The 16,651-nt window shown below is 45.1% G+C and overlaps 1 protein-coding gene across 8 annotated transcripts in view; it reads right to left on the reverse strand.

The window, feature by feature from the left end:
• The window catches only part of TJP1 (tight junction protein 1), a 343,543-nt gene extending 327,921 nt beyond the window's left edge, over positions 1-15,622 (reverse strand). For 5 of the 8 annotated variants that reach the window (XM_073799877.1, XM_073799875.1, XM_073799874.1 and 2 more), the window contains exon 1: positions 15,369-15,622. In XM_073799877.1, the coding sequence (XP_073655978.1) occupies positions 15,369-15,456 (88 nt within the window). In that variant the 5' untranslated portion in view covers positions 15,457-15,622. Of the gene's footprint in view, positions 1-1,287; positions 1,448-15,368 lie in introns of those variants that run through there. The other 3 variants (XM_073799876.1, XM_033852276.2, XM_073799879.1) reach the window with 2 other exon arrangements.
• Positions 15,623-16,651: the final 1,029 nt, after the last annotated feature.

Consider the following 16,651-nt stretch of genomic DNA (forward strand, 5'->3'; position numbering starts at 1 on the left):
TTCTCGAAGACTTGAGCGGTACACATGTACTCAGGCCACAGAATCACGATAGGGATCTCCTTCGTTTGCTTCTGTTCCCATAGTCCTACAACTGCCCCAGAACATCTGCTGTCACTGCTGTTCCCAAACCCACCTCCTCTGTCCAGCTCTGTGTTGCTTTTCTCTCCCACGCTCACCTTCCCTTCCCCCACTCTTCATTCCTTTAACGTACTGGTATTGACGAACCCAAACCCTTTCTCTTTAGAAGGAAGGAGGTAGGGAAATCGGAACTGGCAATTACAGGGCTCTCTCTGGAAGGCTAGCAGATGAGAAACAGCTAAGAAGACTCCCACGCTAATTTTTGGAAATAACAGCTTTTTTGGAGATATAACATATGTACCATAAAATGCATCCTTTGAAAGTAATGCAATCCAGTGGGTTTTAGTATGTCATAGACATACTCAGCTTATCACCACTACCTAATTTCAGAACGTTTCCATCACCCCACAAAGAAACACGGTACCCAATAGCAGTCTCTCCCAATCCCCTTACCTCTAGCCCTGGGCAACCACGAATCTACTTTCTGTCTCAATGGATTTATCTATTCTGGACATTTCATATGAATGGAATCACACAATATGTGGCATTTTGTAACTGGCTTATTTCTTTTAGCATAAGGTTTTCAAGCTTCATCCATGTAGCATGTTTCAGGCCTTCATTACTTTTTATGGCAGAGTAATATTCCATTGCATGGATATACCACATTTTGTTTATCCATTCATCACTTGATGGACATTCGGGTCATTATTTCTTGGCTATTATGAATAATGCTGCTGTGAACATCCTCACACAGGTTTTTTCTGTGGACATGTTTTCATTTCTCTTGGGAGTATACCAAGCAGTGGAATCCCGGGTCACATGGTAACTCTTACATTTTGAGGAACCATGGCAATTTTTGTGCCTTTACCTATAAAATGAAAGCTCAGGCCAGCTTCTATTAACTGAAACTTAATCTATTAATAGTTTATGCCTTGCAATTAAAAGTCCTCGTTAAAATCAGAAAGGTGCAAATCATTCTATGAGACAACTGAAGTCATCCCCTAGGCTGTGTTGTGTAAGATTTTATGTGACACCATAAGCATTTACTTCTGTATCATGAGACTTTAGAGAGAAGTATTGGATCTTTTTATTAAAATAAAAATCAATGCTGCATTGGAGCGCATTCTTAAAGAGTGTGGTTGTAGTGCCAGATATTTTGATTAGACCATCATTAATCTTAACACTTCTCAGAGCAAACCATGTTCTTACCTTGAAGGTAAAGAAAAAAGCAGGTGAGCAGGTAAGGGCAGAATTCCTCCAGATGAGAGCAGAAAGCACAGAAAGCCTTTGGCCCTTTGGAGCACAGCTTCAAGAAAAAAGAGTCCACTCTCTCCAAAGAGTCATCCCGGGAGAGGATCTGGTTGCATTCCTGCAAGGAGAACACACCATCGTACACCAAGTGTGGGAGTACCCAGCTCACGTCCAAGTCCCTCAGGATCCTCTCTTTGTAACTCCTGGGGATCTCCGAGAGCTGCTCGGCCCTCCTCTCCTTTTCTCTCCGAGTCGTTGGCTCGCAGTGATAGAACCAAGACCCGGCCCCTGTCTCTGCTGTCCTGGCACGTGGAGGGCCCGGGAAAGGGCTCCCTCCCGGTCCAGGCAGCTCCGCGGCCTCCGTGGGCATCATCCACACCGCACAGGCATCTGCAGGCTGACTCATCCCACCGTCTGGAGAGATTGCAGGTCTTCGGGGGTGGGGGGGGCCTCGGATTAAACCTGCAGTGCTGGCCATCGTGGCCTAAGAGGATTGCCCTGCACCCGTGAGCCCCTTGCAGTGGTGAACTTGCAAAGATGAACAAGACACAGCCTGGCTGAATCCCCTTCAGCTGAAATTCGTCCCCTGGTCCCCAAGTGAGCACTTCCCCAGCCGACCCCTGCATCCCCCCAAACGATTATTTTCAGCATCGCAAATGTAACAGGCTCATGGTCTATACTGAAGGGTCTCCTTGTGACGCTGGAAGCTGTGTCAGGACCCAACTACTCATCTCTCTGGCCTTCTCTCCCCTGTCGTCGGGGGTTGGACATGGCTTGACAGCCAGCCTGGCTGCGGACACGCGGAGACTTGGCCAAAGCCAGCCGTTCAACAGAGCATTTTGATTTTCCCAAACTGTCTGCTAAGTGCTGTTTCTTAGGGCATGGTTCTTTTTCTTTCAGAAATTGGTACACTTCTGTGTGATGGTTTGGTTAAATGATTCAGTCCCACAGATGACCCCCCTCCTCTGATCCAACCCTGGTGTCCATTTAATGGAGTTATTGCCGGGTCAGGGGAGGCCTCTGCCACGAGCCATGCCTCACTACGCACCACGCAGATGCAGGATGATTGCTCGCTCCACCTGCTGGAGCTGCCAGGCCTGACTCACCTCAGGATGCTCCCTGGCTGCGTCTGCAGGTGACCTGTTCTTCTCTGGCCTGTCCCTCTCCCTCTGCCCATGAGATGGAAGTATAGCCTTGGGGTCTTTCTCCCACTCACATTACTGTGTCTTCTCTCTAAAAGTCACCCTAGAATCATTCACCCAACAAGGACCTACTGTATAGCACTGGGAGCTCTGCTCAATATTCTGTGATAACCTATACGGGAAAAAAAAATCTGAAAAAGAATGAATGTATGTATATGTATAACTGAATCACTTTGCTGTACACCTGAAACTCACAACACTGTAAATCAACTACAATCCAATAAAATTAGAAAGAAAAAAAAAACACAGATCATTCGCAGGTGAAGAGAAATGATTTAAAGAAGCCCAATTTTTATAAACTGCTTTCCAGTTAGGAAACTGACGAAAAGATCTGCAATTCTCGTAATATTCTTGCCAGTTCCACTTATAGAAGCAATTAGATATTATTCTACAGTATCTGGGTGGAAGATTTGCTTTTCAGAAATCCAAACTCCCTTGGGGTGTTCTGGTGATGGTGCTTTTCCTGGCTTTGCTTCCGACCTCGTGTGTGACCTTGAGAAAATAATTCTATGTCATCACACTCCTTGTGTTAACCATGTATTTCTGATGTTTTGACATCTTGGGGCCTTGCTGACTCCGAAGAGATTGCCCCCCTCCCCGCCCCGCCCCCAGGACTGGCCAGTTCCTAGAGACAGCAAAGAACTCGCCTGCAAGCACATCTTTCGTAGGCAAGTCACCAATCCGGAGTCCACACCCCCAAACACCTCCTTTATGGGACCCTTACACTTGGGGCCACTCTCTACCTGCCCTAATGACCCCAGGGCCAGGTATCAGACAACTAGGGACAGCCCCTCTGTCCCACAGCCCGCTGAAAGAATTCAAACTAGCCCATCGTAAGCCTGCTTACACTGCCTCACCTGTTCCTTCCTGCAGAAATCATGAGCCCCACACCTCCCCCCTGCTCTTCCTGCCTCCTGATGGACCCCCGGTGCTCCCCCATGTGCCCCTGCTTGGCACGGAGCCCCCCCTTCTCTTGGGAACTGTAAATGACAAACCATCTTTTCAGTGGCCGTGGTCTCCTGATCTGTTGGCCTCGCCCTGCCTGAGTAGCAATAAACTCGACACTTTAAAACATCCATCGAAAGTACAAAGCTGGGGCTGAGCTGTGACAATGCTGTGAAGCACTTTGAGTGTCGTAAGAACTGGACTGGAGGTCACAGAACCCCTAACCCTAACTACATTCTTCTGCACCAGCAGCAAAGATCATGTGCCCCCACATTGCAACTTCTAAGGGAATTAGTGCCATCTTGTGGTGTTTTTAGAGTCTCTCAGGCCATTTCTTTTTCTTAACAGACTTTATTTTTTTAGAGCAGTTTTAGGCTCACAGCAGTTGAACAGAAAGTACAGAGAGTTCCCATATACCCCCTGCTCCCACACGCCCACAGCCTCCCTATCATCAACACCTCCACCAGAGGGGTACGTTTGTTACAATGATGAACCTACATTGACACATAATTATCACCCAGAGTCCACAGTTCACTGTTGGTGGTTTACATTCTGTGGGTTCAGACAAATGTGTAATAACATGTATCCATCATTATTGCATCAGATGTAGTGCCATTGCCCTAAAATCCTCCTTGCTCCACCAGTCATCCCTCCCTCCTCTCTAACATCTGGCACCCACTGATCAGTTTCCTGCCTCCAAATTTTTGTCACAGGCCATTTCTACTCTAAGATTTTCTTTATGTTGTTGCCCACCTTGTGCTGAGCATGATACAAAATAATGGTGAGCAAGACAGACAACGTCCCTCCCCAGAGAAAAGGTCCAGGTAGGGAGAGAAAAAAGCCAGGTAACAAATAAATAAAATAGTTACAATATTGTTGAAAAAGATGCTGAGAGGAAATGGGCATAGGGATACCTTAAATAGAGTGGAGAGGTGGCACAGGAGCTAAAACTGCCAGGATGAAAAGAAGTCAGATGTTAAGAGTGGATGGAAGCTATGAGCAGGCAGAGACCCAGAATGTGTAAAATCCCAGAGCAGGAGAGCGTGGGAGTCATTGGGCATCTGAGGGCTCCACGAACCAGCATGTGGGGTTGGACCACGTGGGGTCAGGGAGCGACGATGGAAAGGCCGTCAGGAGGTCAATCTTGCCAGCCTGCTAGGTCCTGATAAGAAATTTGAGGCTTCCCTCGTGGCACCGTGGTTAAGAATCCACCTGCCAATGCAGGGGACACGGGTTCGAGCCCTGGTCTGGGAAGATCCCACATGCCGCGGAGCAACTAAGCCCGTGCACCACAGCTACTGAGCCTGCGCTCTAGAGCCCGTGAGCCACAGCTACTGAGCCCACGTGCCACAACTACTGAAGCCCGTGCGCCTAGGGCACGTGCTCCTAGAGCCCGTGCTCTGCAACAAGAGAAGCCACCACAACGAGAAGCCCGCGTGCAGCAACGAAGATCCAATGCAGCCAAAAATAAATAAATAAATATGTTTTTTAAAAAAAGAAAGAAATTTGGATTTTCCTCCCCTTGCAGTAGAAAGCTCCTGAAGGCTTTACCTGGAGGAGAGATATCATCTGATGGAAGTTTTCAGAACTAGTGTTAATTTTCAGAAGCCTCACGTTTGAGGCTGGTAACACTTTTTTTACCCTTTGCTTTATCATTTGTTCTCTCTCCCTCTACAATACTTCTTTCTGAACTATTTGGGTGTAAGTTATATACATCATGACCCTTTACCCCTAAATTCTTCAGCTTGCTTTTACTAAGAATGGAGATAATCTCTTTTTTTAAATTGAAGTACAGTTGATTTACAATGTTTCAGATGCACAGCAAAGTGATTCAGTTATATGTGTATATATATCCTTTTTCAGATTCTTTTCCATTATAGGTTATTACAAGATATGGAATGTAGTTCCCTATACTATACAGTAGGCCCTTGTTGTTTAACTATTTTATATATGGTCGTTTGTATCTGCTAATCCCAAGATCCTAATTTATCCTTCCCCCACAACTTTCCCCTCTGGTAACCATAAATTTGTTTTCTATGTCTGTGAGTTTATTTCTGTTTTGCAAATAAGTTGATTCCTATCATTTTTTAGATTCCACACATAAGTGACATCAGATGATATTTGTCCATATTCTTAATTATAGAGCTTTTGTCATATGTTTTAATATCCAGTAGGGCTGGCCTTATAGCTCTTTCTCTTCAGTGTTTTCCTAGCTATTATTATGTGCTTACTTTTCCATGTGAACTTTAGGATCAACTTTTCTAGGTTCATAAAAAAGCTCTTTGGAATTTTTTTTTTTTTTTTTTTTTTTACGGTACGCGGGCCTCTCACTTCTGCGGGCTCTCCCATTGCGGAGCACAGGCTCCAGACGCGCAGGCCCAGCGGCCATGGCTCACGGGCCCAGCCGCTCCGCGGCATGTGGGATCCTCCCGGACCGGGGCACGAACCCGTGTCCCCTGCATTGGCAGGCGAACTCTCAACCACTGCGCCACCAGGGAAGCCCTCTTTGGAATTTTTATGGGGATCATATTAAATTTCTAAGTACAGTAAGGAGGGCTGACCTCTAAATGATGTTGAGGTGTCCTAACCAAGAACAAAGACATTATACCATCAGTTCAAGTCTACCTCTGTGGCTTTCAGAAGTGTTTTAAGGTTTTCTTCATATAAGTTATAATATTTCTTGTGGACTAGATTATGACATAAAGCTAGAGAGTTTATGTAGCCTTGGGGTAAGAATGTGAAGATATTGCTAGTCGTTCCGGCTGAAAGAAAACTGCTTTTGATGGCCTTCAATGAACAGGTAGAGAGAAAAAGGCATTAGCCCGACCAATAGCTGCATATAAGGTGTCAGGGATGATGCTGATACACTCCACCAATCATAGCATATTGGAAAGAGCAGCTGCAACTAAAGTCACCATCTAATTAAATGTATGATAATCCACTGTAGTTCCTCAACACATATCTGTCATGTACACAAGCAAAATAGGGGAGGTAAACGGAGGTGTGATGAGAATCTCCACACCTGCACTGTTCGAGTCCTGGAGGGTGGTAGTCATCTCTGCAATTCCTCCAGGAATGCGGTGTTTGCTTTGGTTTACGATTTTTGAAGGTTGAGAGAATTCGAGTGGCTCCCACTTGGCCTTTCTTACTAGAATATCCTTAAGTCCGTGGGTCAAGGAACCACTGCAGGGATTCTGCCAGTTGCTGAATATGTCTATGCAAACTCTGCTTTCTGAAACTGGGCAAATGAGCACAGTGTGGGTTTGGGGAATGGATGAGCATGCTGTGAGATAGGTCCCAGACCAAACCCGGACACAATCCAAATGTCCAACAACAGATAAATGGATAAATGAATTGTGGTATAGGTGTACAATCGACTACTACTCAAGAGAAAGAAAGAAAGGGGCGGAGTCAAGATGGTGGACTAGAAGGACGAGGAGTTCCCGAACTCCGCAAAACTAGGGCATCTACCAGGCACTGGTGGGGGACCATGGACGCCTAAGGGGACAGGAGGAACCCCCAGTGACCGGGTAGGGTGTGGGGGGGAGCAAAGGGGGAGAAGAAGTGGAGACAGGACAAGACTGGCACCCCTGAGGGGCAGCTGGGGGAGGGGAAGGGATCCCACGTCTGGAGGGGGAAAGAGGGCTACCGTTGGGAGGGCAGAGGATCAGAAGGGAGCATGGCCAGCATTTCCGCTGTCCACACGGGCCCCGGGGAGCCTGCTGAGACCCAGGCCTGATCCTCTGCCCACTGAGGCCCCCACCAGCTGTGTGGGTCCTGAGGGAGTAGGAGGGAGGGAGGGGGGAGGAAAAGTAAAGGCCTGACCGATGGGACCTGCACCCCTGAGGGGCAGCTGGGAGAGGGGAGGATTTATCATACCCAGTGGGGCCCACCCATAGTTAGGGGTTCAGCAGCAATGGCAGAGACCCTTGGGAGGGCAGAGGAACAGAAAGGAGAGTGGCCAGTGCTTTCCCTGCCCACTTGGGCACCGGGGAGCCTCTTAGGCTCCCAGGTCTAATCCCCAGCCCTCAGAGGCTCCCTCTGGGAGCGCAGAGCCCGGCCCCCACCCCCACACCCAGGGCCTTACCTCTACAGGTGGCACTCGGAGACCCCCTCTGAGACCCCTCCAACTGCACTGGGCCTAAACCCTGCTCACACACCCTCACCTAAGGCCTTACCAACAAACTCTGGAACCCCACATTCTCAGGCACCCGCCTCTGGCCGTGCTGCCTTTTCCCTGCCAGGCAGGTCCTAAGCGTAGGCCCTGCCCCCACCCTAAACCCCACCCCCGCCTAAGCTCCGCCCCCCCCCAGCCAAGGCCTTTAACCACCTTTTTTGTTTTCTTCTTCTTCTTTTAGGGTGTGGTTCTGTTTCACCTTGTTGTTCATTCATTTATATTTTTATTTTTTCTAATAAATCTTTTATTTTTCTAATTTTATTTTATTCTTTGTACTTTGTTATTTTTCTCCTTTTGGCGTATTCGCATTTTTCTTTCTTTCTTTCTTCTGTTGTGGTTCTGTTTTACCTTGTTGTAGTTGTTTCAATTATATTTTTATTTTTCTTAATATATTTATATATAAATATATAAACATATACAAATGTATATATTTATATATTTTAAATATATATTTTATATATGTAATATATTTTTTATCTTTCTAATTTTATTTTATTTTTTATTCTTTGTTATTCTACTGCTCCTTTTTTTTTTCCTTTGCCATGCTGCATGCCTCGCAGAATCTTGGTTCCCAGGCCAGGAGTCAGGCCTGAGCTCCTGTAGTGGGAGTGCTGAGTCCAAACTGCTGCACTAACAGAGAACCTCACACCCCAAGGAATATTAATTGGAGTGAGGTCACCCAGAGGTCTTTATCTGGGCACCAAGTCCCAGCTCTACCCAGCTGCCTGCAAACGCCAGTGCAGGACCCCTCAGGTCAAACAACCAGTAACACAGGAACACAACCCCACCCATCAAGAAACTGAGACGACAAAAAATACGTTACAGACGAAGGAGCAAGGTAAAAACCTACAAGACCAAATAAATGAAGAGGAAATAAGCAACGTACGTGAAAAATAATTCAGAGTAATGATAATAAAGATGATCCAAAATCTCGGAAACAGAATGGAGAAAATACAAGAAACATTTAACAAGGATCTAGAAGAACTAAAGAGCAAACAAACAGTGATGAACAACAAATAACTGAAATTAAAAATACTCCAGAAGGAATCAATAGTAGAATAACTGAGGCAGAAGAATGGATAAGTGAGCTGGAAGATAAAGTGGTGGGAATAACTGCCAGGGAGCAGAATAAAGAAAAAAGAATGAAAACAACTGAGGACAATCTCAGAGACCTCTGGGACAACATTAAATGAACCAACATTTGCATTATAGGGGTCCCAGAAGAAGAAGCGAAAGACAAGGGTCTGAGAAAATACGAAGAGATTATGGTCAAAAACTTCCCTAACATGGGAAAGGAAATAGCCATCCAAGTCCAGGAAGCTCAGAGAGTCCCATACAGGATAAACCCTAGGAGAAACACACCAAGACACACATTAATCGAACTAACAAAAATTAAATTCAAAGAAAAAATATTAAAAGCAGCAAGGGAAAAACAACAAATAACATACAAGGGGATCCCCATAAGATTATCAGCTGATTTCTCAGCAGAAACTCTGCAGGCCAGGAGGGAGTGACAGGGTATATTTAAAGTGATGAAAGAGAAAAATCTACAACCAATATTACTCTACCCAGCAAGGATCTCATTCAGATTCAACGGAGAAATCAAAAGCTTTACAGACAAGCAAACACTATGAGAATTTAGCACCACCAAACCAGCTTTACAACAAATGCTGAAGAACTTCTCTAAGCAGGAAACACAAAAGAAGAAAAAGACCCACAAAAACAAGGCCAAACAATTAAGAAAATGGTAATAGGAACATACATATTGATAATTACCTTGAATGTAAAATGGATTAAATGCTCTAACCAAAAGACACAGACTGGCTGAATGGATAGAAAAACAAGGCTCATATATGTGCTGTCTACAAGGGACCCACTTCAGACCTAGGGACACATACAGACTGAAAGTGAGGGGATGGAAAAAGATATTCCATGCAAATGGAAATCACAAGAAAGCTGGAGTAGCAATACTCATGTCAGATAAAATAGACTTTAAAATAAAGACTGTGACAAGAGATAAGGAAGGACACTACATAATGATCAAGGGATCAAACCAAGAAGAAAACATAACAATTATAAATATTTATGCACCCAAAATAGGAGCACCTCAATCCATAAGGCAAATGCTAACAGCCATAAAAGGGGAAATCGACAGTAACACAATAATAGTGGAGGACTTTAACACCCCACTTACACCAATAGACAGATCATCCAGACAGAAAATAAATAAGGAAACACAAGCTTTAAATGACACAATAGACCAGATAGACTTAATTGATATTTATAGGACATTCCACCTGAAAGCCAAAGAATACACTTTCTTCTCAAGTGCACATGGAAAGTTCTCCAGAATAGATCACAACTTGGGTCACAAATAAAGCTTGGAAATTTAAGAAAATTGAAATTGTATCAAGCATCTTTTCTGACCACAATGCTATGAGATTAAAAATCAATTACATGGAAAAAATTGTAAAAAACACAAACACATTGAGGTTAAACAGTGCACTGCTAAATAACCAACAGACCACTGAAGAAATCAAAGAAGAAATAAAAGAATACCTAGAAACGAATGACAATGAAAACACAACGATCCAAAACCTATGGGATGCAGCAAAAGCAGTTCTAAGAGGGAAGTTTATAGCAATACAAGCTCACCTCAAGAAACAAGAAAAATCTCAAACAATCTAACCTTACACCTAAAGCAACTAGAAGAAGAAGAACAAAGAAAACCCAAAGTTCGCAGAAGGAAAGAAATCATAAAGATCAGAGCAGAAATAAATGAAATAGAAATGAAGAAAACAATAGCAAAGATCAATAAAACTAAAAGCTTGTTCTTTGAAGAGATAAACCTTTACCCAGACTCATCAAGAAAAAGGGAGAGGACTCAAATCAATAAAATTAGAAATGAAAAATGAGAGATTACAGCTGACACCACAGAAATACAAAGGATCATAAGTGACTACTACAAGCAACTATATGCCAATAAAATGGACAACCTGGAAGAAATGGACAAATTCTTGGAAAGGTACAACTTTCCAAGACCAAACCAGGAAGAATTAGAAAATATAAACAGACCAATCACAGGTAATGAGATTGAAACTGTAATTAAAAATCTTCCTAACAAACAAAAGTGCAGGACCTGATGGCTTCACAGGCGAATTATATCAAACATTTAGAGAAGAGTTAAAACCTACCCTTCTCAAACTCTTCCAAAAAATTGCAGAGGGAGGAACACTCCCAAACTCATTCTACGAGGGCACCATCACCCTGATACCAAAACCAGACAAAGATATCACAAAAAAAGAAAACTGCAGACCAATACCACTGATGAACATAGACGCAAAAATCCTCCACAAAATACTAGCAAACATAATCCAACAACACATTAAAAAGATCATACACCATGATCAAGTGGGATTTATCCTAGGGATGCAAAGATTCTTCAATATACACAAATCAATCAATGTGATACACCATTTTAACAAATTGAAGAATAAAAACCATATGATCATCTCAATACCTGCAGAAAAAGCTTTTGACAAAATTCAACACCCATTTATGATAAAAACTCTACAGAAAGTGGGCATAGAGGGAACCTGCCTCCTCAGCATAATAAAGTCTGTATATGACAAACTCACAGCAAACATCATTCTCAATGGCGAAAAACTGAAAGCATTTCCTCTAAAATCAGGAATAAGACAAGGATGTCCACTCTTACTACTCTTATTCAACATAGTATTGGAAGTCCTAGCCACGGCAATCAGAGAACAGAAAGAAATAAAGGGAATACAAATTGGAAAAGAAGAAGTAAAACTGTCACTGTTTGCGGATGACATGATACTATACATAGAAAATCCTAAAGATGCCACTAGAAAACTACTAGAACTAATCAATGAATCCGGTAAGGTTGCAGGATACAAAATTAATGCACAGAAATCTCTTGCATTCCTATACACTAACAGCAAAAGATCAGAAAGAGAAATTAAGGAAACAATCCTTTTTACCATCGCAACAAAAAGAATAAAATACCTAGGAATAAATCTACCTAAGGAGGCAAAAGACCCGTACTCAGAAAACTATAAAACACTGATAAAAGAAATCAAAGATGACACAAACAGATGGAGAGCTTTACCATGCTCCTGGATTGGAAGAATCAATATTGTGAAAATGACTATACTAACCAAAGCAATCTACAGGTTCATTGCAATCCCTATCAAATTACCAATGGCATTTTTCACAGAATTAGAACAAAAAAGTATACAATTTGTATGGAAACACAAAAGACCCTGAATATCTAAGGCAATTTTGAGAAAGAAAAATGGAGCTGGAGGAATCAGGCTCCCTGACTTCAGACTATACTACAAAGTTACAGTAATCAAGACCATATGGTACTGGCACAAAAACAGAAATATAGGTCAATGGTACAGGATAGAAAGCCCAGAGATAAACCCACACACCTATGGTCACCTAATCTATGACAAAGGAGGCAAGAATATGCAATGGAGACAAGACAGTCTCTTCAATAAATGGTTCTGGGAAAACCGGACAACTACATGTAAAAGAATGAAATTAGAATGCTACCTAACACCAGTCACAATAATAAACTCAAAATGGATTAAAGACCTAAATCTAAGATCGGACACTATAAAACTCTTAGAGGGAAACATAGGGAAAACACTATTTGACATAAATCACAGCAAGATGTTTTTTGACCCACCTCCTAGAGTAATGAAAACAAACCCAAAAATAAACAAATGGGACCTAATGAAACTTAACAGCTTTTGCACATCAAAAGAAACCATAAACAAGACAAAAAGACAACCCACAGAATAGGAGAAAATATTGGTAAATGAAGCAACAGGCAAAGGATTAATCTCCAAAATATATGAACAGTTCATGTAGCTCAATATCAAAAAAAACAAACAACCCAATCAAAAAATGGGTGGAAGACCTAAGTAGAAATTTCAGCAAAGAAGACATACAGATGGCCAAGAGGCACATGAAAAGATGCTCAATAGCACTAATTATTAGTGAAATGCAAATCAAAACTACAATGAGGTACCACCTCACACTGGTCAGAATGGCTATCATCAGAAAATCTACAAACAGTAAATGCTGGAGAGGGTGCGGAGAAAAGGGAACACTCTTGCACTGTTGGTGGGAATGTAAATTGATATAGCCACTATGGAGAACAGTATGGACGTTCCTTAAAAAACTAAAAACTGAACTACCATATGACTCAGCAATCCTACTACTGGGCATATACCCTGAGAAAACCATAATTCAAAAAGACACATGTACCCCAATGTTCATTGCAGCACTATTTACAATAGCCAGGACATGGAAACAACCTAAATGTCCACTGGCAGATGAATGGATAAAGAAGATGTAGTACATATATATAATAGAATATTACTCCGCCATAGAAAGAAATGAAATTGGGTCATTTGTAGAGATGTAGATGGACCTAGAATCTGTCATACAGAGTGAAGTACGTCAGAAAGAGAAAAGCAAATATTGTATATTAATGCATATATGTGGAATCTAGAAAAATGGTACAGATGAACCTATCTGTAGGGCAGGAATAGAGATGTAGACGTAGAGAATGGACGTGTGGACACGGTAGGAAGGGGAGGGTGGGATGAATTGGGAGATTAGGTTTGACATAAATACACTACCATGTGTAAAATAGATAGCTAGTGGGAACCTGCTGTATAGCACAGGGATCTCAGCTTGGTGCTCTGTGATGGCCTAGTTGCGTGGGATGGGGTGGGGAGGGAGGTCCAAGAGGGAGGGGATGTGCATATGCGTATGGCCGATTCACTTTGCTGTATGGCAGAAACTAACACAACATTGTAAAACGATTATACTCCAATAAAAATAATGAAAAATAAGGAGAAAGAAAGAAGGAAAGGGGGGGAGGTAGAGAGGGAGGTGGAAGGAAGTAAGGAAAGAAGGAGAGAAAGAAAGAATTGATATACCCAACAACATGGGTAAATCTCAAAATTACTATGCTGAGCGTAAGAAGCCGAATAAAAGGAGTACATACCATATGATTCCATTTATAGAAAACTACAGAAAATGTAAACTAACCTATAGTGACAGAAAGCAGATCAGTCGTTTCCTGGAGGTTGGCGATGGGGCCTAAGAGAGACAAATTACAAAGGCCACGGCATCTGACAGTGCGTAGGTCACGCCAGAACAGGAGGAGCAGAAATCAGATGGGGGGAAGTGGGGAAGAGAATGGGAAGGCTGTGGAGCCTGTGAGTCTGTGTAACTCCGTCCAGAAGCTGATCAGGGGAGGGAATAACAAAGACGCACTGGTATTAGTGTCATACTTATGGAACCTCCTTCTGGGAGCTGTGTGTGACTCCAATCAGCTCGCCCCCTCACCTCCTACAGAGGCATTCATCCACCTCTCCTCCTTCCTAACACCTGCCAACCTTTCTTTTCCAGAGCATCTGCTCCCTTCCCAACTGCACCAGTCCAAACGAAGCTCTCCCATTTTGGAACCACGATGACATTCATGGCCTGCATCTCACCAGGCTACCTGTTCAGTTAAACTTCACCGCGGTCGAAAGGCAGCCTAGTGCTGAGCACGTAAACATGCCTCGGATGGTCGAAGCTTGAAACTCAGATGTGCCATGCAGAGGTGGTGTGACCTTGAACACTTAGCCTCTCTGTGTTTCAGTTTCTCCATCTATAAACGGCTATAACAATAGTGTCTCTCGCTATAAGTATTAAAGGAGTTAATATCTGTGTAAAGAATTTAGAACAAGGTTTGCCACATTCTAAGCCCTAAGAATGTTAATAAAAACCAACTTGTGTTCCTACTACGGGAAGGTGTGTGCTTATGGTTATAAGGGATACAAAGACCTATGTGGCATTTGTCCTACCCTCGAGGAACTAGCAATTTCTTGCCATCAGATTTAAATTTTTGTAGCGATCTGCGTGCCCTGGTGCAGCAACCTTTGCATTTGGGCAGCCTTGGCATGAGGCCAAAGAAGGTCAATTCTCAGTGGCCACTTTTTAGAACCTGGTGGCAAGTTAAAAGAATGGTAACTTCCAGGATTCACGAGAGAGAAAACAGGAGCCATTCTGGGAAGGGAGATGGTTTTGGACAATATGCATTTTGGCGACCTACTCGTAGCTTTGAAGGCACAGTGAGCCTGTTTAGGGCCCACTCCACTCTCCAGGTCACTCTACCTGTCTTGGCCCCCAGCCCCGAAGCGTGTCCAATGTGGGTACACCAGCCCCGCCCCAACCCGTCTCCCCCGCCCCGTTCCTACAGCCCTGCCCCTGCAGTGCACAGCCAGCCTCACCCCTCTCCTTTGCCCCGCCCTCTACAGTTCCAATAGCCCGGCCTCTGCAGTGCACAGCCGGCCCCACCCCTCCCCATCGTCCCTCCCTACAGTTCCTATCGCTCAGTCTCTCCCCTTCACTCCGCCCCCTACAGTTCCTATAGCCCGCCCCTGCAGTGCAAGCCGGCCCCACCCCTCCCCATCACCCCGCCCCTACAGTTCCTATAGCCCCACCCCATATCTCCGCCCTCCTCAGCTCCTATCTTCCCGCCCCTACACGGTACAGCTAGCACCGCCCCGCCCCGTCACCCCGTTTCCCCCAACCCGCCCCGCTATTTATATAGCGTCGGGCCCCCACCCGGACACCGCAGTGCGCCCCTTAGCTGGCGACTGTGTCCCACGGGGCGCCGGTACCTGTGTGAGGCGAGGCGGACGCTATGGCGGCCGAGGCCCTGGCGGCGGATGCCGTGGCGTCGCGCCTGGCGCGGCAGGAGGAGGACATCCGCTGGCTGTGGACGGAGGTCCACCGCCTGAGAGACGAGCAGCTGAACGCGCCCGACCGCTGCCAGGCCGAGGGGCCGTGCCTCACGCGCGAGGTGGCGCAGCTGCGGGCCGAGAACCGCGAGCTGCGCCACCGCCTGTACCGCCTGCGGCTGTGCCTCGCGGAGGAGCTGAGCCACCAGGCGCGGCGGGAGAGCGCGCTGCGGCAGGAGGCCGGGCGCGAGGCTGCGGGCACTCAGGTACCGGGCTGAGGCCTGTCCGCAGGGCGTGGCGGAGCTCGTGCGCTGAGAGCCCTGGGGCGGCAGGTGCGCTGCGGGGGCGGGGGCGGGGGCGGGGCGGGGCGGGGCCTGCCCTCCCGGCCCCCTTCCCCGCGCTCTCACTCGGCCCGGGAGCCCGCGACAGACTGTGGACGCCGGGGCCGCTGCGTCTCCAGCGATCGCCAGGCTGACCTAACGCTGTAATGTCTCAACTCTTCCCGTAAATTGCTCGGCGCACATTTTCTTCAGTGGCAGAAATAGCATTTTCCTGTCTGAAAAAAATGCTGCAGTGTTTAAAATTCACACTTATTTTCTTGGGCAGGAAGACCAACAGCTCCATGTAGAAACATTTCCCTTTCCCCTGGTGAATGGCTGGTCTGAGCTGTTTATGACAGGTGGTTTGGGGTGTTTAGTTGTTGCCTTGTTTTGGAGGTCTATCTTGAGATTTGCGTATTTAATATTGTCATTGAATAGCGTATTTTAATGTTTTGGTTCACTTACCTTCTAACGTAATGCATTTCTAAGTTCTGAAGGCCTTCTCAGACTGTGGGTGTTCTCAGTCCTTGTACCAGCGGACTGTGGTGCTCCTGGGCAACACCTTCTTGAAACAGTGCATTTAAAGTCTCTGGGAGCAGCTATGCAACCATTAATCCAGGGACATTATTTGTTTAAAATTTAGGGGGGGAAAACTTTAAAGAGCAAAATATATTAAGTGTACTTAGCAAGAATGTGAAAGTGCACATTCAGGAAGGACTGAACCCCAGAAAACGGCTTACCTGTTGAAGGTTGTAGATAATGGTCAGGAGAGCCCCAGCCGTGAGCCTCTAAACATGGGACGCTTGCTGCCTGCTGGCCTGTCCCTCTCCTGCTTCGGGCTTCAGATATGTTGCTCTTTGTTGTCATTGGGATGAGTTGTTTATTTCCCTTTATTTCTCAGCC

This window comes from Tursiops truncatus, chromosome 2, assembly GCF_011762595.2.
Source record: "Tursiops truncatus isolate mTurTru1 chromosome 2, mTurTru1.mat.Y, whole genome shotgun sequence".
Taxonomy (NCBI): Eukaryota; Metazoa; Chordata; class Mammalia; order Artiodactyla; family Delphinidae; genus Tursiops; species Tursiops truncatus.